Source organism: Rousettus aegyptiacus, unplaced genomic scaffold (genome assembly GCF_014176215.1).
Source record: "Rousettus aegyptiacus isolate mRouAeg1 unplaced genomic scaffold, mRouAeg1.p scaffold_m13_p_4, whole genome shotgun sequence".
Classification (NCBI taxonomy): Eukaryota; Metazoa; Chordata; class Mammalia; order Chiroptera; family Pteropodidae; genus Rousettus; species Rousettus aegyptiacus.
In genome coordinates this window covers 92,051,923-92,079,098 of record NW_023416307.1, presented here as the reverse complement: position 1 = coordinate 92,079,098, position 27,176 = coordinate 92,051,923, and the positions used below count along the sequence as shown (strand labels likewise).

Sequence of the window (27,176 nt, the reverse complement as noted above, 5' to 3'; positions counted from 1 at the left end):
AGATGTGGCCAAGCCTTAATTCCTTAATATTTTTCTGTTCCATTTTTTTTTTTTTAACTATTAAACAGAGTCAGATGCTAATATGAGATTATTAACCAGCACATTCCTTTCCCCCATGGCCACCCTACTGTTGGAGCAGTGAGACCTCAGTGTTTGGTCCTACAAGGCCAGGGAACACAGAGGGCAACTGCTTAGCTCTGAAGGTCAGCAGCCGTAGTCCGGAGCACCACAGTGTGACTCTGGAAGTGGATATGACCAGACTGAACCAGCATCTCGAGCTCTGCCCTCATCTACCCTGTGACAGCACAGAGACTCTTCCAGTTTAGAGAAAATAAAAGCATGACTCCCTCACAACTCCCTGTTGGTGGCTGGTGGCGCACGCAGACTGGAGAGAGGGGACTTGTGCCTTGCCAGTTCTTCTTCATCTCATGGAGGCAGGCCACTGGGTAGGCTATGAGGCGGCAAAAGGACAGCCATCCCCAGAAAGATGCAGAGAACTGGGTGGGGGCTCAGCATCAGCAGCTGCGGGGTCTCACGGCCAGAGATCAGCACTGGTAGTCAAATGCACCAATGGCAAGTGCACATCGGGTGCAGGGAGCCCTCAGGGAGCAGCACAAGCACACTCCGGGCACTCCTCTAACCCTGGCTAGCATAGGCCAGGGAGGAGGGGTCAGGGAGAGACCTTCCTGAACATGACCGGGTTTCCAACCTGAAGTGCCTTCAATAGCAAAAATCACTGCTGTGCTGATGGATCTCCCTAGAAGTGACCACACTTTGTGTTCTGCTATCAAAGAGAACAAGGCCTCAGTCTCCAAAATGAAATCACATTCTAGAAACATAAGGTATTTCCCACACAACCCAGTTTATGGTGGGTAAAATCCCTACCTTTTACAGGGTCCATACTGATTATTTTTTAAATTAAAGAGTGCTTTGCAGCCAGGGAGACCCGGGTCAGTTTCTGTGAGCCCAGCAAGGCTCCAACGTCCCTCATTTAACTGTTCTCATTTGAAGCCTTTTAATTTACTATTATGTTTACATCAACCTACAGTAAGGAATCCTTTTGCATTTGAGACTAAATATGTACATGTAAACTGAAACAATCCTTATGGGCACGGTGTACTGACCAACATCATGTCCAATCTACCCTACCCTATATTCTGTTCTATATTAAAAAAAAAAAAAGGCTGGCTGAGGTCCACCAATTTAATCTTGGGATCCATTTATGGGTAGGAACTGCCAGCCCAAACAACATTGGTCTACCCTTCCAGGTGCCAACCCTGACCCCTGGTGCCCCAGGAACACCAGGGCCTGCCTTAGTGGACCAAAACTGCAAGCCAGGGACCTCGGGGCTCTTAGCCCCACCACCTAGGAAGACTCAGTCACGTAAGCCAGGAGAAGTGTAGATGGGCTGGGTGCTGAGTAGTTGGTTCTCCAAGGGGGATGCTGGTACCCCTCCTGTACCTGCCCCAGTTGGATTCCAGGGCCCTCCATGCCACCTTGCCCTGGTGGCATGCCAGGCCTAGAAATTTGTGGCCTCAGTATATCTCAGTAAAATTGAACTTAAGATCATGAGTCTCTCACTTAGAAGGAATTTTAGATGCTGGAGAACCCTGTTTTCCCTCTAAGGAAGTAGTCCCCTCAGGGAAAATATAACAGGAAATTACCAACCCCCTCTTTGCATGTCTCCAGGGATGGGAAGCCTCATTCCTTCCATGCAGCCCTTCCCAGCTCTGCACATCTCCAACTGGGAGAGTGACTTTCTGCACATGGTTCTGGAATAAGCCTCTCTGAGCCTCTTCTCTACACTTGGAGCACCACCTTACCCTCTCAGTCCAAAGGCCTGCCTGACCCCAACCCTGAATAGCACAGCAGACACTTGGGGACAGAGACTGGGACCCCTGAGGCTGCTCCTCTGCAAGTTCCTCACTGGACAGGTCTCTGACATCTTTTAGAACCGCCCCACAGGATCCCTGCTCTGTTCCCAGGGCAAGGCCCAGAGCTGAGTCCAAGCATGGAAGATCCTAAGCTAGGTGAAGCCGCAAAAAGACTGTCACCTTCCTCATTCCGAGCACAGACCACCAGAGGCACTGGCCATTTTGTGCTTATACACTTGGTGTCAGAGTTCCAAATACATAGCAAGCTATGTGTGGTTATGCCTGCTCAGAACCTGCCCGAGGCTCTGGTGGGCAGTGACCCTTTGCTTACCCTTGCAGGACCTTCCATTGGCCGTCATGGTGTAGCCTCGCTCTGGGCATGCACACTGGTAACTCCCCGGCACGTTGACACAGCGGAAGGTGCAGAGGATGCCGGCACCCTGAGCGCACTCGTCGATGTCTGCCAGAGAGAGAGGTTCAGCCCTCATGAACCCTACCTAGCCGCTGACACTCTTGCTGTCCCTGCCACAGCCATGGAGCTCAGGGGTCCATTTGATAGATGAGGGCAACGGGGCTCAGAGAAAGAGAGTTGCCCAAGGCCAGACTACAAAACAGGACTCCCATCCCACTGCTCGTTCCCTAGGGCTGCTCCACAATTACTACTATCATCAGAGAGGGTCGATCAAGTACCAGACACAGCCTGGAGGCAGTCAATATTCAACTTAATACTTCAGCCCACTGAGGTCAGGACCATCATCTTCACTTTGGCGGAGTAGGAGCCTAAGGTCAGACCAGGAAGTGTTTGCCTAAAGTCACAAAGCCAGGAGGTCACAGGGATGAGATTCCAAGTCTGATGTGACGATAAAGTTTCTGTGCATCTGGGAACCTGGCACACTGGAAAGGGGTGCCTCTCAGGATGCGGGTCTGGGCAGAGGAGAGGTACCTATGCAGGTATGCCCGTCTTCAGTCAGCTGGTAGCCTTGGCGGCAGTAGCACTGGTAGGAGCCGTAGATGTTGGCACATTCCTGGCTGCAGCGCTGGGTCTCACACTCATTCACATCTGCGGGGAGACCAGTCAGTGGTCATGGCGAAATCCTCCTAGCCCAGAGATGAGGGTTGGGGTCCGGGCTCATCTGGAGCCTCCTCTTGAGAGAACATTAGTTCCAGCCTCCCCTTGGGGCAATTTGAGGAATCTGAGGCCCAGATAAGTACAAGGGGCCCACCTAGGCCAGGCAGCTGAGGCGGAGGCTAGGCTTGCTAGTCTTGGCCTAGCCTGCTGCCTGGAGGAAGCAGCCACAGGTCAGGTTCAAATCCTTAGGTGCTACTCTGAGGGTCCACAGCACTTGGCCCAGATGACTCTGGAAAGTGTCACCTAGGTGTTAATAAGCACCTCCCCAAGCCCTGCATGATGGTGGGGGAGGAGGGCAAGTGCTGGCTTCCATGGCAGTGTGGACTGAACGGTGTGTGGGTGACTGAACACAGGACCACTTCACTCCTTAGATGGAGTATCTACTGGACTCTGAGCTCTTCACAGGAAAAGATTTGTCTTTCATTCATCCAACCAAGAGCTGCTGAACTCTTATGAGTGCCAGGCCTTTCCTGGGCCTGGGCACATCACCCTGGACTGGTACAGTTGGATGGCAGCCATCCACAGGTGTTCTGTGGCTACTGTCCACTTTTGCCAGCAGATCCTGGGCTCTGCAGGTGGCTACAGTCCCTATCTCATGTTTTATTGACTTCTGTTCCCTGTAATCACGACTAGTATCAGAAGCTACCAAGAGCAGAGGTTGAGCTGCCACCCTTGCCTGCAAGGAGCTCCCTTTGGGGTTATAGATAACACAGGCACCTACCCCTCCAGTCTAAGATAATTGGGTCCCTGTGCCCTCAAGGAGGGCTCATGGCAGGAAACAGCTAGACCAGCTGAGGCCAAGCAGGGTTTCCACAGACAGAGAAGTGGAGAAGTGTGAGGGAGAGGTATAAGGGGAGGGGCTGAGCGTGAGACGGGTTTTGCATGGTGGGTACATCTGTATGGGGTCAGAGGCCAAGGTCTGAGATCAGGGTCAGTAGTACCTTCGCAGCGCTTGCCATCAGCAGCCAGATGGAAGCCAGAGGCACAGGAACAGCGGTAGGAGCCAACTGTGTTCTCGCATGTGTGCTGGCAAAGGCGGCCCGGGGACGTCCAGCATTCATTCACGTCTGTGGGCAGACAGCAGAGGGCAGGGTGGGCAGCCCACAGAAAGGGTGGAGGTGACCTGGAAGCCAGCTCCCTCCACCCCAGGTATAAGAGGGGCCTGGGTGGGAAGAGGGATCCAGGAACCCAGGAGAGACAGGGAGGGACCCAGACAGGGAAAGGAAGCAAGAAGACTAGAGGCAGGAGAGAAAGTCAGTAAGACTTTCTGGAGGGGAGCTAGAGACAGAGGGACACAGTCACAGCAAAGGGCAAGAGAAGAGGGGCCCAAGGCCGAAAGGAACAGAGACCAGAGCAGAGGGAATGGAGCCACAACTAGACAAGAAGGCAAGAAGGCAGTCAAACCCGGAAAAGGTAGACTTGGGTCAGAGCAAGGCGGGGTGGGGGAGGGTAGGAAGTGGGGGTGGGGTTGGGAGGAGGCTGGCCTGAGGCAGGTAGGCACTGCTCAGAGAAACCAGAGAGAGGTAATGGCAACCAGGCCCCACCTACCTACGCAGGCCTGGCTAAAGGCATCCTGCTGAAAGCCGGCTTTACAGTCACAGCGGTAGGAGCCAGGGAGGTTGTGGCACACTTGGCCCTCCTTACAGCGGTGCATGCCTGCCTCACACTCATTCACATCTGCCAGGGGAAGGTGAGCAGGGCAACCTGAGGCCTGAGCTCTCCCTCTGCATGAGCATCCAACAGGCCAGAAACCCAGGAAGGCCAAGGCTGGCCAGGGGATGGGGAGCAGCTGGCCTTACCCACACACTTAGTCCCATCCTGGTTGGCATGGTAGCCTCGCCCGCAGAGCAGTGTATTCCTCTGGCACGTGTAGGAGCCCACTGTGTTGATGCAGCTGAAGCCGGGCCGACATGGCTCAGACAGCGACGTACACTCATTGATATCTACAGAGGTGGGTGTGGGTGGCAGGGAGCCTGACACAGCCCCTCCCCAGGCCCTGGAATCTGGGTCCAGGGCCGAACTGGGAGGCAGCAAGTCCTGGACTCCAGACCAATGCAGGTTAAGGCTGTGGGTCATATTGTTCCACCCGTGTCCCATGGCATGAGGGGCTTCAATTCCCAAAACTCAAGTGCCTACCAGCTACTCCCTAACAGAGCAGCTAGAGGCAGAGGAGAAATCAAGGCTGACAACTAGGATAGCTACAGAAAGTCATGCCCTTATTCTGGCTTCTCCAAACCTGCTAGCCTGTCAGCCTCACCTCCTATCACTCTCTCACACACCACGCACCAGCCCTACTGGCCTGTTCCATTAACCCACCACACCTGGGCACAGCCCCATGCAGGGCCTGTGCATATGCTGTCCTCCCTTCTCTGCGACATGCTACCCCTCATATTCTCATGGTTGGCTCTTTTACTTCCTCAGGTCCCTGAGCCAATCTCACCTCCTCAGGGAAGCCCTCCGTGACCCCCTGACCATTCTAGGTAGAGATGCCACCTACCCTTTAAGCTTTCATCCGTATTTCATCCTCATTATTTATCAAAGCACCCTTGAATAACTGCTACTTGTATAAAGGTTTGCTTATTTACTCTCTCCCCTCCAAGATGTCTCATTAAACTGCTGCAGCCCACTGACTCTACAACCATGGCACAGGAAGTGCTGTCCGTGAATGAACCACTGAGGAACTGTTTGTCATCGGGCAGATCCCTCCATCGGGCAGATACCACTGGGTATCCCGGGGCAGAGCACAGGGATCTTCTTGTGCCCATAGCCCTGTGGTGTCCCGAGAGGCTACCCATGTCCTGCCACTGTTGGAGTGTAGTTGTTAAGGGGGTGCCTCAGGGAGAGCTTCAGATCTAAGACTGGCTAGAGGAACCCCAAAGTCTTGTGAAAGCCTTCAGATGAATTTAAGGCCCCATTCTGTCCCTGTGTCCTCCCGGTAAGAGAGGGATGCCCATCCCACAAGCTGTTCTTCTTAGGAAAGGGTATGTGACAAAAATTGTGTCCTAACACATCCCTTGTTTCTGTCTGCACCCAGTGGCTGGCCTTATGCAGTGCTCGCCTTTCCCCCTCTCCCTGTGTCTTTCATCCCTCCCAGGGTTGAGTGTGGCCTAAATAAGGCCTATCCTCAGGATGCTGTTGGTACTGAAGGGGTGCTGGTGCTACGCCCTGGGCCTGCCGGGTCACAGCCTCGGGGAAGGTGGGGCCTCCTGGCTGTGGGCCAGGTGCTTTTTGGAAGTGGCTCAAGAGTGGTGGAAAGAGTACAAGATCTCCTCAGAACCATGCAGGGGCAAGAAGGCAAGCATCTATCAAACTGTGGTCTCGACCCATGAGTACAGCATAAAATCAGCCTTGAAGGTCTCACTAGCATTCCCTGCAAATAGAAATTTCAGTGAGTATCACATGCAGTAGGGTAATGTTCTGTGAAACCTGTGGTCCAGCTGTGTGTGCGCGTGTGTTTATGTGTGTCTGTGTGTGTGTGTGTAACATAACATATATTTCTTCCTATTAACTAGGTTAAAAGAAACTTGGTACATATTCATCCAGTCCAACCCCAAAGATGGGTAAACTAGGACCACAAGAGAAGTAACTCAACCAAGGGCAGACATCTCAGGATAATAAGAGCTTCTGTTTTGCAAGTGCTCCTTGGCACCAGGCACTGACATGTTCATTCACAGGTAAGGACACTTAGGCTGGGAGAGAGTGAAAGCAGTGAGCCAGGACTCCCTAATCTCTAGCCCCCCAAAGGCCCCCAGCCATGACCCCTTCCAGAGGCATCTGGGGAAGGCGCCCCCACCACTCACCTACACAGTTGCCCTCAGGGTCTTGCAGGAAACCCTCCATGCAGCGCTGCCGTGCCTGGCAGTAGAAGGAGCCCTTGGTGTTCTGGCATGTGAAGCCTGCCTGGCAGTTATGTGTGCCCAGCTCACACTCGTCCACATCTGGCACACAGAGGCATGGAGTCAGGGACTGGCAGGCTAGCAGGCCCTTGCCCGCACATCCCTGCCATGACCTTGATGGTTACAAAGGTTTTCTGCAACATAGAAAGCAGGTGGAGCAACATACTGTCCACATCCAATAATAAAATAATGACATCACCACATTTACTGAGTCAGCACTCTGAGAGCTGTTTATCCACTCGATGCTCACGACAAACAACCCTACAAAGCAGGGACTATGACAAGCCCATGTTACACAGGGGAAACCAAAGCACAGGCACAGTTCGACAGCTAAGGGGAGCTGAGCTGGGACCAGAACCTAGGGGAATCTGTTCTCTTAACCATTGCCCCGAGCTTCCTTGGGCAGGCAGAAATGAGGACACGTGCTCAAATCCCTACAGTCATGTCTCCAGGTTTCTCTGAATGTGCGGTTGGCAGCAGCAAGGCTTGGAGCTTCCAAGGATGGAGTGCCAGACCTGGATAGAACTGCTGCCCCCACCTACTGTGTGGCATTCACGTCTGTGCAGTATTTCACAGCTTACAAAGCACTGGCTCTCCGCTTCCCCCCATACTTCTTGCATAGCAGGTACATCTGGTCTTTTGAACAGACCAGGAAACAGGCTGGCAGGCCAAAACTCACTTGGCTTTGCTAAGAGACAGACCAACACCTCTGTGTCTGTCTGTAGTCTGTCTACTGTCCTTCCCTCCACCCATCCCCTCTCTGGTTTCCAAAGCTTCCACCAGTTTCCCACAGTAGCCAACCCTCTGGGAGCTAGACATGAAGCAGCACAGCCCATCTGATGACCGCCCAATGCTTGAACAGGCAGCCTCTCCGCATCCACCCTAAGGAGCCAGGTACCCTGACAGAGAGGATCAGGGGGTGCTAGGGCATGTCCAGGGAGGTGGCACTCCACACCAGATGTCTGGGGTCTTGGAGGAGGACTGGCCATGGATCTGTGTGTGCCTTTGTTTGTGGATGTGCACACGCTTGTGAAAAGGGGGCTGGGCTCATCTCTCCTCCTGGCTCATCCCACCCCCAACTCCATGCCCAGGGAGTGAGTGTGTTAATCCACTTCCCTGAGCTCTAGCCAACCTCAGGGCTACTTCTCGTCAGCATTCTCCAGGGTTTGTAACACATGAACACTTCAATAGGTCTTCTGTCCTTGGTGACATTCTTCTGGTCATTTTTAGTTATCCTATCACATGTGAAATTAACTATAAACTCCTTCCTTAATTGGGCCTACCAAGCCTATACCCTTCTTCCAAGCTGTAGGCATGTTTGCTCCAATCAGAGACTCTCTTTCTGTTATCTGAACACACCAAAATCTCTCCCCTCTCAAAAGGCCGCATACTTGCTGTCCCCTCCCCTTGGAACACCCTTCCCAGGAGCTTCTCATTATGTAGGTATCCACACCAGCATCATCTCCACAGAGGGTCCCTTTGGACCCCCAATGTAACACCCAGGCCAAAGCCATTCTCCCACCTTCCTGCTTGCCTGTGTGGCCTCATGTCCCTCGTCAGGAGGTCAGAGACTAGGACACCAAGCTCAGAAATATCTGTTAAAACGATTCTATGAAAATTCTCCCTCTTCCTAGGAGGCTAGAACTTTCCAGTGAAAGGGACAGAAGTGATCCATGGGGCTCCATCCCAACATACAAACAGAGGAACTGAGGCATGGTGAGGGGAGTAAGTAGCACCCAAATACCAGAAATGGTAGCAAAGCCAGGAGCATACCCTAGCCTTCCCTAGTAGCCTCAAAAACCCCCTCTGCCCCAAATACCATCATCTTTGGGGTCCTCCCACAGACAAGAAACCCAAAGGCTGAGAGCTCTTGGCTCTGGGCAAGCCAGGGATACATCGGGAGGTGGGACAGGGTAGGGGGCGGAGCAGGGCAGATCAGGGGTGGGACTTGCAGACCACTGTGCTCACCTGTGCACTCGCCATCCTCGAGGATGTAGCCTGGTTGGCAGGTGAGAGCCTTGTAGCAACGAAAGGAGCCCACCGTGTTCACACAGTGCTCGCCGCGGCTGCATGTGTGTAGGTCTGTCACACATTCATTGATGTCTGTGGGGAAAGTAAGGCCATCAGAGGCTAAAGTGTACTCCTGAGATGGTGGCTGAGTGCAGCCAGCACTGCCCTCAAGGTGCTCGCTACCCAGAGAATAGTATGTAGTTGATGTCCACCTGTCTATGCATCCATTCACTTAACAATGATTGATCAAGTGCCTGCCATGTGCCAACAAGCACTGTACTTGGCACCAGGGGTACATGGTGAACAAGGCAGACAGAAATCCTTGACATGAGGACACTAAGTGAAGGAGGTCCAACAGATGAATAAGCAAACATAATAGGAAGGTGGCCATGAGTGTAGTAGAGAAAACAGAGGTGGGTGAAGAAAAGGAACGCTGAGGGGCAGCGAGTGGGGGGGGATGCCATTTTAAGTAGGTCAGGGGAAGATCCTCAGAGCGAAGGACATTTGAAGAGGTGACAGAATGAGCCCAGCATATTCCAGGTAGAGGGGACAGCCAATAACAGGGCCATGAGCAGGGGGTCTGCCAGACAGGTTCTAGGGCCAGCCGGGAAGAAGTATGTCTACAAGAGAGAGAAGAGCGTTAGGAGAAGTGGAGGGAGCTGGGAGCCATAAAGGGTTCCTGCAGAGATAGAAAATGGTCTGACTTATATGTAACATGGTCTCTTGGGTATGAATACTCCAGGGATGAGGGTGGAGGCTCTTAGAATAGGAAATGATGGACTGCCATCCATGGAGGCGAGGAAACCAGTCACATTATGGAAAATACTGTGAACGTGGAACTAACAGGATCTACCAGTGAATGAGAGGAAAGTGTGAGAAAAAGAGAAGCCAAGAGGTCTGTAAAGCTTTTTTGGCCAAGCAGTTGGACAGATGGGGGCATCAGCCCCGGGAACAGGGACAGCTGGGAGAAGCAGGCCTGCAGGGGAAGTTAGGAGCCCTTGTGGTCACACTGAATTTGAGAGTAGAGAAACAGCCAGAGACACAGCTCTGAGTTCGTGGGAGGGGTCTGAGTGGAGGTACTAATTTGAGAGTGGTTAGCTGCTGAGGTCATCTGAGGGTCAGGCGCACAGAGAAGAGGCCAAATATTGGCTCCTAACATGAGCAGTCAGGAAGGTGAGAAGTCAGAAAGAGAGAGAGAAAAGGAGCAGCAGGGAGGAAGGAGGAAAACCCTCAGAGAGTTCAGCAACTCAGACATTGCTCCAGGCAGCTAAGGATGCGGGAATGCATGACCAGTGCCTGCCAACACGCTCCAGTTGGCAGGGAAGGTGCAGCAATAATTCGCTGCTTCATTCATTCCTGGACACACATTAGCTAGCACCTATTTTGTGGTAGGTCCAGGCAGCCAAGCAGGAGCGTCAGCCACAATCCCTGCCCTCAAGGAACTGCCAACCTCACAGCAGAGACAGGACAAGCAGGTGGCGACTCTGGGGAGAAAAGCTATGCGTTCCTGGGGCCTAGGCAGGCCATAGCACTGTCTTCTCTGGGCCCTGGATTGTCAGAGTCTTTCCTCATGAGGGCAGTGATCTCTAAGCCCAGCCCACTGAGGACAATTTCTCCAGGGGCCAAGACAGTCCTCAAAGGCAGGGCAAAAAAGGTAAACAGCAAAAACGCACAGGAGAATCCCCACAGAGGTCACTTGTCCATTAGATGTCCTCTGGACCTGGCACCACTCAACACTTCCCCCACTTCAGCTTACCTCTTTCTATGCAGCCATTCATTCAACAGGGATATCAAGAGTACCAGATTTATCACTACCCATGCAGACTGCCTCAGTATAGTACATTTACTGAATTGCAGTAGTGACAAACACTTGCAAGTTCTATACACAGACTAACTCATTTAATCTCTACACAGAGATTCTTTGATGTAAGTGCTATTACTATCTTATTCGACACTTAAGGAAACTGAGGCTCAGAGAGGTTAAATGTCTTGGCTAAGGTCATACAACTAGAAAGTAGCAGAGCCAGGATTTGAACCCAGGTAGTCTGGCTACAGAAGCCACACTCTTCATCCAGGCACCAGTCTCACATCTCACCAGCTGGGGTGGATAAACATGCCTGGAGCTAACAAGCAAATCACAGAAAATACCAGTATACAGTTGAGAATGAATAAGGAATGGAAAGAATGAATGCTAACATGACAAAATGAACATGCAAGTAGAATAGAAGGGCAAAGAAGAGAACCTGATAAGTCTATGCAGGATGAATGAGAAGGGAAATTAAGGAAAGAATGAAAATGTGAGCTCATAAATCTTACTGAATGGAATGTACTTTTGCTCTTTTAATATCAGAACCTGTTTTCTGGCTGCCCAGGGAACCCTTTTAGCACAAGGTTGTCTTTCCAGGTCACCAGGGGAGCCTGCCCATCTGGCCACAGCAGGCAGGCAGGCAGGCAGGCAGGGCATTCTGGGAGAGGTGCTTGCAGACCCTGGTGGGATCTGCCATCCCCGACACACATACACAGACACAACCCAGGCAGGAAGAGCTGCCTAGCTGTTAACAAGCAGGTTTAGGAGGGCACATGTTGTGCCGAAGTTGGAGGCCAGGGTCAAACATGTCTGCAGCGGCTGCTCGGCCCAGTATCAGGAACCTGTTTGCCCACCAGTGGAGGTGAAGAAGAGGACACAGTAAGGCTAGACATGGTTCCCAAGCACAAAGAAGGACCAGGCTCTGGTCACATGCCCTGAATGCACTCTGCACTGTTCCTACCTCCACACCTTTGTTTGAGCTGTTCCTTCCACCCTGCATGCCCTTTCTGATTTCCAAGTCCTGGCCATCAATGGAGACCAGTGCAAATGCCACCTTGTCCAGGAAGTGTGTACAGATGTTACCAGCTAGAATGACCTCTCTGTCTGTGTCCCTGTTACAGTATTTTCCAGTCTGCCCCAAGTTCCTGCTACTTTGAGTCTATTTCTGTTCAGGACAATGATGATTCCCCCCAGCCATGGGAGAGCATCAAGTCTACCCTCCTTACTGCCCATAGAGCAAGCCTGAAGCCCCAGTGCTCAGCCCACCTGGGAACTGAGAAGCAGGGGTACAAGTTGTTATCAATCACTGGGCAGCTCTTGCCCAGTCCTCCAAACCCTAAGGTTAGAGGTGAAGAAGTGGGCTCAGAGAGGAGAGCTTCACTGCTCAGGGTCACACAGCTAATGAATACTAAGCTGGGTACAAAACCGGGTCTGCTGCACCCCAGCTCCATCCATCCCATCTGGAAGGGACTCTGGAAACATCTAAAGACAGTCTCAGCAGCTGACATCACATGCTCACTATGCCCTAGCCTCTATGCTACATGGTACACATATATCCCAAAGGAGGATCAATGACCTCAGTACCCTCTTTTTATAGATGACAGAACTGAGGCTTGGAAAAGGAGAGTCATTTGTTCAAGGTCATAGAACTACTAGAGGGTCCTGCTTCAAACCCAGGCTCACTGCCTCCAGACACACACCCTATCCTGCTGCCCACAGGTCTGACCTCTTCGCTTCAGTGACCCAGCCAGGTCACACATCAGTTACTTTTCTGACTCTCAGGCACATCTCTGGGGAAAGCGGCCTCCCAGCGGTATCAGTGGAGAAGCAGGACAGGACACCAGGACATGTAGGATGTGACACAGAGCATGGGATGCCGGCTGTAGTGAGAGTTCACATGCAAAGGGCAGGCAGGCCCTTTAGCATGTGGCTGCAGTGTGGCAGGCTTGGTGTGGAGCAGAGCAGAGCGCCATGATGGTGGCGGCAGCAGGGGCTCTCGCTTACCCACGCACTTCCTGTGCACGTTGAGGATAAAGCCCTGGGCACAGAACACTGTGTGGTTGACACAGTAGAAGGATCCCAGGGTGTTCACACAGAACTGTCGCCGGCTACAATCGTGAGCACCCAGCAGGCACTCGTCTCGGTCTAGTGACAGCCACAGAAGGAAAAACAGAAGGGCTGTTAGAGGGATGTGGTCTGTCATGAAGCATCTAGTGACAGATGGGGAAACTGAGACTCGAAGAGGGGCAGGGATCTGTCCAGGGCCTCCCAGCCAAACAGTGGTACCTCTGGGCTTTGGACCCAAGTCTGAGTTTATATGGTCAAAAGATGTCAGAGATGGAACCTCAGAAAGGACAGACAGCAAGTGAGGCTCAGAGAGGGTAAGCAGCCTACCCACGGTCAAATATCAGGGCAGAACCAGAGGCTGCCTCCCACCCACATCCTAGAGATGCTCCACCTCCACAGGCAGCCAAAGGAGCCACACAAAGCAGGGTGCAAACTCAAGTGCTTAGGGGGCCAGGTTTGTAACATAAATGGGAGAAGGGGCTAAGGGGGAGAGTGCTCTACAGGTGCTTCGAGGCCTATGCTCTGTTCAGAGGGAGGACTCCCAGTGGGCAGATTTTACAAATTTTCAAAAAAAAAACTGAAATCTGAATTTTTTTTTTAGTTCTTGAGTTTTTCATGGTTGGTTATTCATTTGATTATTTTAAACAGGGCAGAGCTTAGCAAAATTCCTTTGCAGGGTAGACTGTACCCTCAGAATACTTGTCTGCAACCTCTGGCCTAAGCCCCATAACTGTTACCACCAGGGGCCCTGCAGAGGAGGAAAGGAGGCCTGGAGAGACATTAGCCTACAGCCTGGCTGGGCCCAAAGGAGCCACAACCCAGGAGGGATACATCCTCAAGTCTTCAGGTCAATGAAAGATAAGGAGCAAAGCCCAGAGGGCACCTGAGATTTGCACCCACCACCCAGAACAAAGGCCTGCCAGTCACCACTATGATGTGTGCCCTGGGCAAGTCTCCTGACTTCTCTGGGAACTAAAGGACAAAACTGAAATTTAGAGAAGGAAAGTCATTGCCCAAGGCCTTCTGAATCCAAACCACCTCCATCATTCTGTTTGTCCCACATCAGAGAACAGTCTCAGCCAAGGGGTTTCAGCTTCTGGCCGGGATGTGGGAATTTTTCTGGACACTTAATTCTGATACTCTCAGACACCCTCCAGGGCCACATCTCCTAAAGCAGAAGCTGCACTGGTGTGCACGAGACCATCTGCATGCTCTATGTCTGTGCTGCTTCCAGACATGAGGAGGTGCAGTCTCAAGGCCTCTTGGGCTGTTCTCAAGGCTTCGTTCTCTGTGGAAACCACCCCAGCAGGTGTCAGATCCAATGCCCCCATCTCACAGAAGGAGGTCCCAGACCACAGGCCCCAGCAAGATAGGACCTGGACCCTAGCAGGGGTGCTGGCATGAAAAGGACATGCTTTTACAACCTCTTCGCCCCCTTTGTGAATGGCAGAAGTAGCTAATTGTCACCAACATCCACTATCCCCTCCTTGGTTTCAGTAACAGAACTGATTTTAGTGCTGTCCAATTGGGGGCTCCTAATCCTCAGTCTTGCTCCCCATTGGAGGCAAGCAGAGAAACAAATGCCACTCCCAGGTCCTGCCTTACAATAATTGGGCATGCACTTCCCTCTTTCCCTTTCTCCTCCCATGGCTGGAACAGGGTCAGTGTGGTAAGAAACAGTTTCAGCCACACCGGCAAGGGTGACCCTCAAGGACAGGATCTTTGGAGTGTGGTCTAGGGACTTGGTGAGAAATACAAATTCTCAGGCCCCACCCCAGATCCACTGGGTCGGGACCTCTGGGGATTCTGTGGATGTGAGCTGTCACCAGGCTGCCCAGCATCACTGCTGCACACTGGAGTTTGGGAAGCGCTGCTCTAAGGAATGGCAGACAACACGACAGAAGGGGCCTGGGCCCTGACCAACTTCTGTGGCCACCCTGGGCTGTGTGCACACATGTGCATAGTGACATGACAGAGAATACCTGCTTAAGCGATCTGGGGCTCTTCAACACAACAGCCAAACCTGTTCTCTCACCAATGCAATGAGTTTTAGATTCAGACCACCTCCCTCACTCTGTTTGTCCCGCCCTCTTTGTTTGCACCAGTATGAGGGCAGCCCCTGTGGTACTCACCTTCACAGGACACACCGTCTGCCATGATGGCATAGCCAGGAAAGCAGGAGCACATGGCTGTGTCCCCAATTACTCTGCACACCTGCTTGCAGGGCCCATTATCTGGAAGGAAACCACAGAAATCAGAGACCACCAGACTCATCACTGGCAGCTCTAACTTATATATAAATGGAGAGCATGGGAGCTAAGGAACTCTACTCCTGGACCTTTTTACAAGTTCACTAGTTAAATTAGCTTATACCTGGACTGGTACCTGGGATAATGTTCTAGATCTCTTGCCACCACCACCACCTGAATACTGAACCCCTCCCCTGAGTGATGGAAGTGAGAAGGAGAAAGAGAAGACAGGATGAGGAGAAAGAACAAGAAAGGAGTAGCAGAAAAACAAATAATTTTCTACATGTTACTGAATGAAGTCTCCATGACAGTTCTACAAATAAAGGCTTAAGTCTCTTAATTTTATAGGAACTGAGACAAAAAAAGTAGCTAACTGGCTTACTTGAGGTCACATACAATCACCACAGGCTGTCCTCTATTCTTATCTCCCCTTCCCTCTCATCTCCCAGGCTGACCCTCTTCCCTACCTCAATCTCACCTCCTTAGCTACATTCAGTTCAGACAGGCAAGACCAACCTACTCCCTCAAGCGGAAGCTTCCCTTTGGCAAGGGCCATCTTGTGCACACCCAGCACTGGAGAGCTCACCACCTACAAGCACCCCAGACCTACCCCACGGCCCAGGTTACCTTTGCAGGTGTTGGGTTGCGGCAGTGGTAGCAGGATGGTGTTGGGGGCCACTTGAGAGGATTCTGGCTTCAGTGCAGATTCCCCTGCAGCCTCCGGCTGTGGGGAGCCACCATCTGTCCCAGGCAGAGCAGAAAGGAGGGGGAAGTCTGCCTCACATCTTCAGCAAGGCTGCGGGCCCTAGCGGGCACCATGCCAACACTTGACAGAGCCTGCTTCATTTAATCCTCCCCCAGCCATTTCACAGGAGAGAAAACTGAGGCTCAGGAAGTAACGTACCTTGGGCAAGAGTGATCTCACACATATTCAAGGCAGGGAAGCGAGGAACGAAGGGAGTGAGTTTCTGTACTGACAATAAATCTCCCTAGAAGCTGGCAGAGAGAAAGCCCTCCCAAACCAGGGGCTGTAGTGGCCTCCCAGGTCAGTTATTGGGACCTAACCACCATGAGCCCAAGGGGTGCAGCTTGGATTGACGGGAGCCTCTGTGGCTTGAGTCCTGCTCCTTCATGGAAATCCAGGTCAGGGCACTGGGGCTACCCCTGCAGATGGAGTTCTAAGAGGGAGCCCACCTGCCTGGCCTCACAAAGTCCATCACCAGGGGCCTCTGGGTCCTGCGGGTTCCAGTGTGTGGGGTGGTAGGAGAAGTACCCCATAGTCCCCACTGCATGAATGTCACACACCCCAGCAAGGTCTGCCCTGGCACCTGCGCCAACTGTCTAGACCTTTACCTGGTTGGCACGTGCGGCCATCATCCTGCAGTGAGAAGCCAGGGAAGCAGGCACAGCGATAGGAGCCCACAGTGTTGATGCAGAGGTGCTGGCACAGCTCCCCTGGGAGGAGCAGGCACTCATCTTGGTCATCGCCAGGCAGGCTGTTGGGCAGCTCAGCTTCCATGCCCAGCGATAGGGCCTCCCGGCTCCCCAGCTGTGTTTCTGAAACTGCAGCAGGGGTCGGTGCTCACAATGGGAGCTGGGATGGCCCCAGCAAGTGGCTGAGACCTCAGGCCCCCAGAAAGTCAGTGCCAGTTGAGATAGCATAAATGGGTGGGTGGACAAATCTGGATGGACGGACGGACGGATGAATGGATGGATGGATGGATGGATGGATGGGTGACTGAGTGAATAGGGGAGTAGATGGGCAGACCCTCAGCAATAAGAGTGAACCCCTCGCAGCCAGGTCCACAACAGCCCTCAGGAAGCTTTGATTATAGTGCTGAATTGGATTCAGACCCCTGACCTCAGTAACGTCAGGGAGGACCACCTCTAGGAACAGAAAGTGTCCCAGACCTGAGTTCAATCAGATCAAGACCTGAACCCTTAAGTGGGCCTTCTATAGCGGTGTCACCCTAGATAGTACTAGGTCTCTCCGTGCCTCCTGGGGAGCAAATGAGAGTAGGAAAGGCTTGTAGGGTTGAGCTGACTCAGAAGGTTCTTCATCTAACAGTAATGGGACAGGGAGGGGCTTGCACCCTCACCATGCTCCACGTTAGCCTGGGGCCTCAGCTGTGCCTACCAGCACCAGGCAGCCAAGCCCCACAAAGGAACAGCTGCATGAGGTCACGTCTGAGGAACATGTTTCATATTGAGGGTTTTTACATTAACCTCTAGCCCAGTTTGCCCTGGCATCGTGCCTACAGGCAGGGCCATGATGCCTGGTGATCCAGCCCTATGGATACCCAGCACTACATGATGGCAGCAGATGGACCTGGGCTCTGTTCGGCATGCTGCAGGCTGGGCAGCATCTCTAGGGATCATGCTCAGCACACTCTCATCAGCACATTTCTCCCAATGATTTTCCCAGCAGAGGAGACTCTGAGATTTAGAGAAACCTAGTGATTTGCCTAAGGTCACCTTAGCAGGACTGAAACACAGGTTGCTCTGAACTTGCCACCTGTGTCCAAGAGGCCCAGCCAGTTTCTCACCAAAAGAGAACACATACACCTCTGGACCCTTCTCAGCTCTATGCCTACCCTCTGATCCCTAAAGCCGGACTTCCTCCCCAATTGTATCTTAAACCACAGTTATGGGTACTAATCTGGCCTTCACGCCAGTGCGCAACCAGCCTCCTAGAGCCAAGCTCAGCAAGTGGTATTTCCTTGGCCTGGACAGCCTCTCTGCCCAAGCTGGCCTGGTCAGCTTCCCCTGGTCTGGCCTGGTCCATCCTCCATATACTTACTGCTGCCTGATACTACTAGAGAGACAGGTATCTGTTGGGCCCACCCTCATGTCCAGGAAACCTGTACTCACAGGGTGTGAGCTCTTCTCCTAGTAGCTCCTGGCCCTGTAACCTGTGGAAGTGGGCATTCTAATTCCCATGTATAGATCCACTGTCCTGTATTACTAAGACAAAGACCCAGGGATGGTTGGGTCTGGTCAAGTTCAGGATACCAGTAAGCCTGGGTTAAAAATAGGAGTTATCAGAGCCAAAAGTCTAGTACCAATAATGCCAAAGGCGTGCTGTGCACCTGCCCCTCTGGGCCTATTAAAACACGGCAATAGTCTATGGCCATGCTGCCCTGAACATGCACGATCCTGTCTGGGATGAAAGCTGCAGGATATGGCTCCTGACCCTCAGGCAAGAGCAAACACAGGCTCCAGGCTCCACGCTGGCACTGGAAGCCCCACATACAACTGGAGCCCCCCACCACACACACACACACACACACACACACACTGCCTATGGCTGCTGGGGACAGAGATGGAGAGGAAAAGGGTAGAGGCCTGGTCAGCCCTCAAAGAACTCATGGCCTGGTGGTGAAGGGGGCCACCACACACACCTATCATTCACTCATTCATTTGCTAGTAACTCTTCTGGGCCAAGCATAGGGCCAAGGACTGAGAAAATAGTCGGTGCGAGCCTGAAGGGGTTGATCAGGCAGGTGAGGCAACATTTATAAATGCATTCTCTGTAGTAGTTATACCCTGTTCCCGGAAAACACAGGAATGGCATAGGTGAGAAGGATAAAGGATTAATGAACACAAGGAAAGGTGAGTGAAAGGTTTTGCTGACAAGGATGGTGGGTGAATACATGAGCAGATGGACAGATGAAGGATGGAAGGATGGATGGATGGATGGATGGATGGATGGACAGACGGACACAAGAATGGGTAAGAGGAAGATGGATGGATGTGTAGGTATAACAGGTAGTAAACAGGGTAATAGGTAGTAAGCAGTTGGTGGCTTGGTGGGTGAAATGGATGGTACTTGAAAAAGTGAATGAGATCACCATCTTAGAAATAATATGACAGAGTCCACTGTCAGAGGCCACCGAAGAACTCTGTCTAAGCAGAAGTTGTGTCTCAGGCCACAAATGGCTGTGGACCCAGGGTCCTTACAAAAGGTAAGAGAGCACCTAGCTTTGGCTAGAAACCCCAGCAGCTCTCTGTCTCTCACCCAACTATCCCATAAACTCTGTCCCAGGGTGAGGCAGTACCCACCTTTCTGTGGTTTGGTTTCAGGCTCTGGAGGCTGGCGGATCTCAGGCACAATGAGGGGGTCTTCGCCCTCACAGCAGGAGAGCATGACGTGGTTGCAAGGGTAGCCCAGGTTGGGGTTGGATTCACACAACTGGCCCTCGGACCGCACACGGAGCCCCAGGCCACAGCAGTCACAGCATTGCTGGAGAGAGACATGTGGTCACTGCCACACCCTGTTCCTCAGAACCCATCTGCCTTCCCATGAGACTGAGGGTCCCCAGGAGGCAACCTGAGTCAGGTTTAGTAGAGAAGCTGAGAAATGAGAGCGTATTAATCTTGTCTTGTTTCTTTTGTCCGGCCTGTGCTCTCTAAGGATAGAGGAGTTATCTGTGTCCATTTCCAATGTCTGGCTCAGGTAGGACTAATGAAAGTTTTTTGAAATAATTAATAAATAGCCCCTTGTGAAAAGAACTACAGATGAACCCCTAGCCATATCCACTAACCACTTCTTTACTAGCAGACTAATTCTACTTAGGCCAGCTAAAAGACAGCATTTTCCAGGGTTCCTTATAGTTAGAGATAGAAGTCACTGGGTGAAGCTTTCAGGAGAACTTTTAACTGGGGCTGACTCAACCTGGAAGTACATTCTTTTTGCATACCTCTTCCTCCTTTTTGGAACAGGTATGATGGCTGGACCTCTAGCAACAATCTTAGGACATGAGGTAACCTTCAAGATGAAAACTCTGGCTAAAGATGACAGAGCAGAAAATTAGGAGCCAAGGTGCCTGAAGATACTGGGTAGATACACCCTTGTCCTAGACCACTTAATTATAAAAAGAAAATCTTTAATTTGTTTAAACTATTGTATTAGATTGATTATAATAATAGCCCCAACTGCTTCCTCTTCCTTGTGTCTATTGGCTTTGCAATGTGATAGTGCAGTTTCTCCTATCAAAAGAGAGACTATTTCTCAACCTCTTGGTTGCACCTCATGACTTGAACTGGACAACAGGATGAAAGAGAAGTGACAGTGTACCACTTTTGAGCAAAGGTCTCAAAATGCCTTGCATACTTCTACCTGGTGTTGGAAACTTGCTCAGCTACTACCTGAAAAAGCCCAGGCTAGCCTGCTAGAGGTTGAGAGATTACACAGAGAAAAGTCGTCCCAGCTACAGTCATCCTAAATCATCTAGTGCCAGCAGAGCCATCAGCTGGGAGCAGACACATAAGTGAATGTAGCCAAGATCAGCATGGCTCAAGTCAGCAAAACTACCTTGACTCATGATAAGCCAGTCATAAGTCAGCACATTTGGGGATTGTTTGTTACACAGCAATAGCTAACTGATACTCCAGGCCTGCAACACCCAATGGTGAACGCTTCCACTTGTTGAAGACCCGTCATGTAATTAATACTTAGTTTGCATTACCTCTGATCTTCACAACCGCCCCATATGAAACATATTATCCTCATTTTATAGATGGAGAAGCTGAGGCTCAAAAAAGAAGACTGGTTCAGGGTCAAACATACAGATAAAAATAGGATTCTAAACCTGCCCATTACCTAAGTCCTTTCCCTAAATTCGGTTATTTTTAGGAAAAAAAATCCACCTCAACATGACAAAAATTGAAGTCAAAATCATCTCCCAAATGCCACCCTCCTCCAGAGGTCTCTGTCACAGTTATCCAGGCTTGTGACACTGTTTTCTTCATATCCATCCCTTCTTCTCCTCCAAACATCTTCTTTTGTGATGTTTCCTAAAACTTCCACTGCTCTAGTTTGCCCCTGTCTTCTGCCACATAGCTAGCCAGATGTCAATCCCCAGTGTCTATTTTCCTTTCCTCCCAATTTTCAGTGGCGCACATAACCTCTCCAGAATAAAGACTACATTTCCCAGCCTCCCTTGCAGCTAGGTGTGGCCACTGAACTAAGCTCTGGTGAAAGTGACATGAGTGGAAGTACTGTCTATCTTCAAAAGAGGGTTTCTTCTCACACGTGTGTTCACAGAAGCATTAGTCATGACAGCCAAGACGTAGAAGCAACCTGAGTGTCCATCAACAGATGAATGGATGAACAAAATGTGCTCTATACATGTAATGGAATATTATTCAGCTTTGAAAAGGAAGGAAATCTTGGCACTTGCTACAGTATGAATGAACTATGAAGACATTATGCTCAGTAAAATAAGCCAGTCACAAAAATACAAATACTGTGTGATTCCACTTATATGAGGCCCTGGAGTAGTCAAATTCATAGAGATAAAGTAGAATAGTGGTTGCCAGGGGCTGGGGGAAAGAGGGAATAGGAAGTAAGTGTCTGATGGGAAAACTTTGAGAAGTTTGAGAAGCTGAAAAAAGAGTTTTGGAGATGAATGGTGGTGATGGTTGCACAATAATGTGAGTATATTTAATGCCACTGAGCTGTACACTAAAAAATAATTAAACTCTCATATACTGTTCGTGGGTATACAAACTGTTACAACCGCTATGGAAAACAATCTGGAGATTTCTCAAAAAATTAAAAATGGATATACCTTTTGACCTAGCAATTGCACTTCTTGGTATTTATCCAAAGAAAATCAAAATAATAATCTGTAAAGATCTATGCACCCTATGTTCATGGCAGCACAATTTACAATAGCCAAGATACGGAAGCAATCTAAGTGCCCATCAACAGAAGTGGATAAAGGAGTTATGATTCATATATACAATGGAATATTATCCAGCCATTAAAAAAAAAAATGAAATCCTACCATTTGCAATGACAAGGATGGACCTAGAGGTTATTATGCTGAGTGAAATAAGTCAGACAGAGAAAGATAATTACCAAATGATTTCACTTATATGCTGAATCTAAGGAACAAAAAGAACAAACTAATCAAAAACAGACTCACGAATATAGAGAACAGTCTGGTGATGGGTGATGGCCAGAGAGGAGGAGGGTTGCGGGCTGGGAGAATGGGGTGAAGGGTTAAAGAAGTACAAATTAGTAGTGGATAGATGGTCATGGGGATGGGGAGTATGGCACAGAGAATGCAGTTAGCATTAATGTAATGGCTAGGTGGAGAACCAGAAAAAAGAAGGAACAATTAGGGGGATCATCTTATAAACTATATAAATGCCTAACCAATGTACTGTGTACTTAAAACTAATAATAAAATAAAATTTAAAAAAATAATAAATATAATAAGATGACCATTTTACATTATATGTACTTGCCACAATTAAAGATAACTTAAAAGGTGGGGGGCTCCTTCCTCCTTCCCCTGCTGCCTGGAGCTCAAGTGACCACTTTAGAGCATGAAGCAGCCCTCCTCTTCTTTCTGTCCCATGGCTGCCTGGTGAAGTTTTACTCCGTCTTGACTGCATTATCCACACAGAAGAGCCTCCTCAATAAATGGTCTCCACAACTGCCAGAAGTGACCCAGGCAATGTCCCTCAAATTCAAGTTTCTTGCCCTACTCAGAGTAAACCACCATCCTTATAATGATGAACAGAGTCTTCCCCATCACCTCTCTGGCCTCAGTTCCTGCTACTCCCCCCTCACTCACTGCACTCCAACCACACAGGTTTCCCTGATGCTTCTCACACATGCCGAGCATTTGCCTGCCTCAGAACCTTTGTACTTGTGTTCCTTCTACCTGGAAGATACTTCCCACAGACATTCATATGGCTCACCACTGTCTTCCTCTAGGGTTTTACTCCAAATGTGCCCTTCTTGGTGAAGCCATCTCCAGCTATTGTTAGCTGAAACTCGAGCTCTTCCCCATCCTGACACAGTTTATCCCCCTCCTCTCTTTAGTTTTTCTTCCTCAACATCATCGATATCTAATATACCATACATTAATATATTCATCTCAATCTCCATCTGTCTCTCTGAAGAGAATGAAAGCCCTGAGGGGACAGGGATTTTCATGTGTTACTCATTTCCACATCCCTAATGACTAAAATAGGGCCCAGTATACAGTGGTATTCAGTAACTATTTCATGAAGAGGTCAACATAATAACTGATGATGTTTTCTGTGCAGATGAAAAGACACCCCCCTCCACCCCCAGGTGTGAGGGTCACCCCCACGAGGAGCCCTGCATAGGAGTTCAACCCTCAGCCCTCAAGGACCCTCAAACCCAGGCAACAAAGGCCACAGGTCAGGCTTGCCTTGTACAGGGAAATGCCACAGGTGTCACTGTCCTCAACTCCACAGGCCTCGCCTTCCTTGGCCCCCATAACACCAGCCATGCAGCTCTTCTCCTTCAAGTAGGACACGCAGCAGTGCTTCTGGGCTGTCCTGCAACAGAGGTGCACCTCAGCCCCACCTGAGTGCCCAGCCCCAACCTCCCAATGACCTTTTGTAGGAGGGACCGTGGCCCCGATTTCACAGAGAAAGAAACTGAGGTCAGAGAAGGGAGGCCCTTGCCCAATGTCTACTGCGAGTGGGGCCGGTGTTGGTGGCAGGAAATTGGCAAAGCCAGCAAGTCCCCACTGAGTCACAGGAGTCCGTTCCTTGGTTTAACCAAGAAGATTTAGGCCTGGGCCCTGCTGGACTCAGTGTTGTGTCCCTGGCAAGTAAGGTGGAGTGACTGGCACTCCGAATCCCCTGTAGGGCCAAGATAAGGAAACTCAATCCTAGGAAGGGCTGGGTGGGTTGGCCTAGAGGAGAGCAGCCGGCAGGGTCTCTGGTCACACCTCCCAGTCTCTGTAAGGCTGTGGCAGCTGCTGAGTTTGCAGCACGGTGGCAGAGCCAAGACACAGGGTCAGGAGTCACCGGGAAGCAGGGTTCAGCCCCACTTGAGGAAAAACATGTCCCAGCAAGAGCCATCCAGTGATAGAATTGGCTGTCTGTGAAGTAGTGAGCTTCCCATCATGAGAGGGATGTAAGCCCACACTTGGGCCACTTCGCTCAAAACTCCAAGAATCTGAATGGTGCACGCTCTAACTCCTAAATAGCCCCAAACTGATGGGACAACAAAAAAGGAAAGGAAAAAAACGAGGTTAAAATTTAAATGTTTCTAAAGGAGGCATGGTGGGCTGGACATTAGGAAACATGGAGTCTAATCTGGCCATAATCCCAATGGGCTGTGTAGCTCTGGGTGAATCACATCACCTCTCTGAACTTCATTTTCCTCGTCTGGAAAAATGAGTAGGTTGGAAAAGATGGTATCATTGGAAAAAAGAAGTGATTAATGGCTGACCAAGATGTCTTCTGGGCCTGACACACGGAGGACATGACTATAAATCATTTGCTGAGACACCAAAGTCAGAAGAAACAACCAGCATAGGCAGCAGAAGAGGACAATGAGAGGCTAGCCTTTTGGAGACCCCAGGGTAGCAAAGTGGGGAAAGAAAGAGGGCTGAGGACCTCAGCTCAAAGCTGAGAGAGGAAACCCTATATGGGCTGAGCACTGCCTAGCAGCAACTCCGATGTGTGGTAAGAAAAGCACCCAATTAATCTGTACACTCCTCTTACGATGCGCATTAGGCCAGCTATAAATTTATGCGGCTAGTTTACTTTGGAGGCCACTCGAGCTTTCCTCACCTGCAGAAAGCCTCACCAGCTGGCCCAAGCTGCCACACCTAATCACCCTTGTACACCTGGAGGCAGGTGAAGCATGTGCTCGCCTTGCCTTGCCAGGGCCTGGGCGCTGAGGCAAGCAGGGATCTGGAGAAGGGGAATGGGCAGCTCTGCCTGCTTCAGAGTACCCACCCTACCTGCAGATGTCGCCCTCAGCACCACTTTCAGGGATTTCCAGGCATTCGTCATTGTCAATGGCCCACTGCTGTCCGGCTGCGCAGCATGTCTCGATCAGGTCCTTTGTGGAGACTGTGAGGAACAACATGGGCAGAGTCACCACCCGAGAGGAGGCATGCAAGTCCAAGGTGTCTAGGGTCAACAAGTACAGTGGGTGCTACTGGTGACTACCCAGATCCCCGTTACTAGGCAGGTAACTCACTCACTCCGGCTGCTCTGCACACTGGCTGCCAGCAGCTCACAGCTTTAAGCCCTTTTGGAGAACTTCCTGAGAGGTTAAGGGGGCCCCATGGGGGAGGGGCCTGGGAAAAGCACAGCCAGTCAGTGAGCAGCATGGGAGTACAAAGGTGACAGCTCTGTGGGGCCACTCATACTCCAGAGTTCCCTGTGGGATCAGGAGCATTGTCCAGCTCCTTCCCTGCACCTCCCCCAACCACCACATGCACAAGGACCCCAACTCAGGTTTTGCTTCTAAGGAGCCCAACTTAAGACACCAAGACAGGACAAGACATTAAAAAGCAACAGCAGCAGCAAGGGAAGCTTAAAACTCAGGAAAATCCACAGAAGAAAGTTAATGGGAAAAAAGTCTCTGTGACCGGGAAGGGTGGAAGGAATCAGGACCAGGGAGAACACCTTAAAACTCAAAGGCACAAACCGTACACTAAGAAATGGATGAATCTGACTGCCTCAAAATTAAAAATCTCTGTATAACAAAGAGCTCCATGGACACATATAATAGACTGCTGTCAGGTCGGGTGACATTTTTGGAATGTCTAAAACTGACAAAGAATTGCTATTGAGAAAATATAACAACCTCCTGAAAATTAACAAGGAAAAAAAAACCAACAGAACATATCCATTAAACTGAGAAAATTAGAAAGAGGAATAAATCTGCTCTGGGGTGGCAGAGGGGACTGGCAGCCATTTTGGAGGGCGATCTGCCACCACCTGTGCAGGTAAGCATGCACATCAACAAAGACCTGGTGGTTCCACTCCTGGGAGTACATTCCAGAGAGGTCCCCAGCCAGGCCCATAATGCGACAGGCTCAAGGATGTGCACCTGAGCATTATTCTGAGGGGATTAGAGGCAATCTGGAAATTCACACTGGAGGAGTAGATGAGAATTTGGAGAAATCTTCCATGTGGGACTCCACAGGTGTCAGAAACAAAAGACAAGATGTCCACACGAGAACACAAAGCTGAACGTATGTATGCCCAGCAACATGGAACAGGATGCTGAGGGGGAATAGGAAGAAACCGAGTGAGATCCATCATACAAATCTAAAACATTGCATACAAAATAACAATACATGCTTTTTAAGAACACATAAAAAGAAAAGAATCCACATATTAAACATAAGAGAACTGTTGCCTATGGTGGGGCAGAAAGATAGCAATAGGAAAAGGGAATAAAATACATAAATAAAACAAGAGAAAGCCTTTCTAAGGTTATGATAAGGTGTAAGGTGCCAAAAAAATGAGAAGTACAATCGACCCAACCATTTCCTTCTGAGGTCTGAAAATAAATGACATTCAAAAATAAAGCTCTTCTAGAACATGTACATCTACATCCATGCTGAGGAGCAGCAGGGTGTATTGGAATAACTTTGAGCTGGAGGCCAAATCTCAGGTACTACCATGAGTAGGTGTTTCTCCTCCCTAAAGACTCAGTGTCCTTCTCTGATACGAGGACCTAATGACTGCACAGCTGCTAAAGCCTACAAGGACCTCTAAATATCCTGGAGAAATTCACATCACCTTGCAATGTAGGGGAGCAAATGCACCAAGGGGCTGTCAGCATCCTGAAAGGTTCTAGGAACAGATTAAGAGCTTGCTAGAATCATCTTTATCTACTAAATGGACATGTCAAGTCCATTTCAAAGTTTCCACTACCTTCTGTAAAACAGGAAAAATAAGCTTCAGTAACAACCTGAGGGCTATTCTAAGGCACCAGAAGGAATGAAAAGAATTCTTAATAACTCGTATCTATCAGAAACAAGTCACAAAACATCACACTCAATGATGAAACATTAGACACATGCCCCACTAAAGTCGAAAATATGACAAAAATGCCTCCTGATGCTGCCACTACTTAGTGGTTTCCCAGAGGTGCTAGCAAATGCAATAAAGCAAGACAAAAAGAGGCAGAAGAAATATTAGAAAGAGACAACAGTCTGTATTTGTAATGTTATGGATTCATCTTCCTAGAAAATCCAAGTGGATCAAAACTAACACAATATTAAAATGAATACTAATTACTAATTATTATTATAATTAAGTAGTCAAAACCAAAATCAATATATTCAAATTAGTGTCTTTCCTATACGCCAGCAACAATTAAATAGAAAAGGTGTAGGG

General features: G+C 50.0%; 1 protein-coding gene across 2 annotated transcripts in view; it reads right to left on the bottom strand.

Moving 5' to 3' along the window:
* Positions 1-27,176, bottom strand: part of FBLN2 (fibulin 2) — an 84,862-nt gene that overhangs the window by 10,159 nt on the left and 47,527 nt on the right. Inside the window, exons 3-16 of one of the 2 annotated variants that reach the window (XM_016129581.2) lie at positions 24,779-24,890; positions 23,228-23,357; positions 19,095-19,275; positions 16,386-16,595; positions 15,660-15,773; positions 14,916-15,017; positions 12,721-12,861; positions 8,868-9,002; positions 6,804-6,941; positions 4,803-4,946; positions 4,552-4,680; positions 3,945-4,070; positions 2,818-2,934; positions 2,206-2,334 (exon numbers count right to left, since the gene is read on the bottom strand). In XM_016129581.2, the coding sequence (XP_015985067.2) occupies positions 2,206-2,334; positions 2,818-2,934; positions 3,945-4,070; positions 4,552-4,680; positions 4,803-4,946; positions 6,804-6,941; positions 8,868-9,002; positions 12,721-12,861; positions 14,916-15,017; positions 15,660-15,773; positions 16,386-16,595; positions 19,095-19,275; positions 23,228-23,357; positions 24,779-24,890 (1,908 nt within the window). The remainder of the gene's footprint in view (positions 1-2,205; positions 2,335-2,817; positions 2,935-3,944; positions 4,071-4,551; positions 4,681-4,802; positions 4,947-6,803; positions 6,942-8,867; positions 9,003-12,720; positions 12,862-14,915; positions 15,018-15,659; positions 15,774-16,385; positions 16,596-19,094; positions 19,276-23,227; positions 23,358-24,778; positions 24,891-27,176) is intronic. The other variant, XM_036219484.1, reaches the window with a different exon arrangement.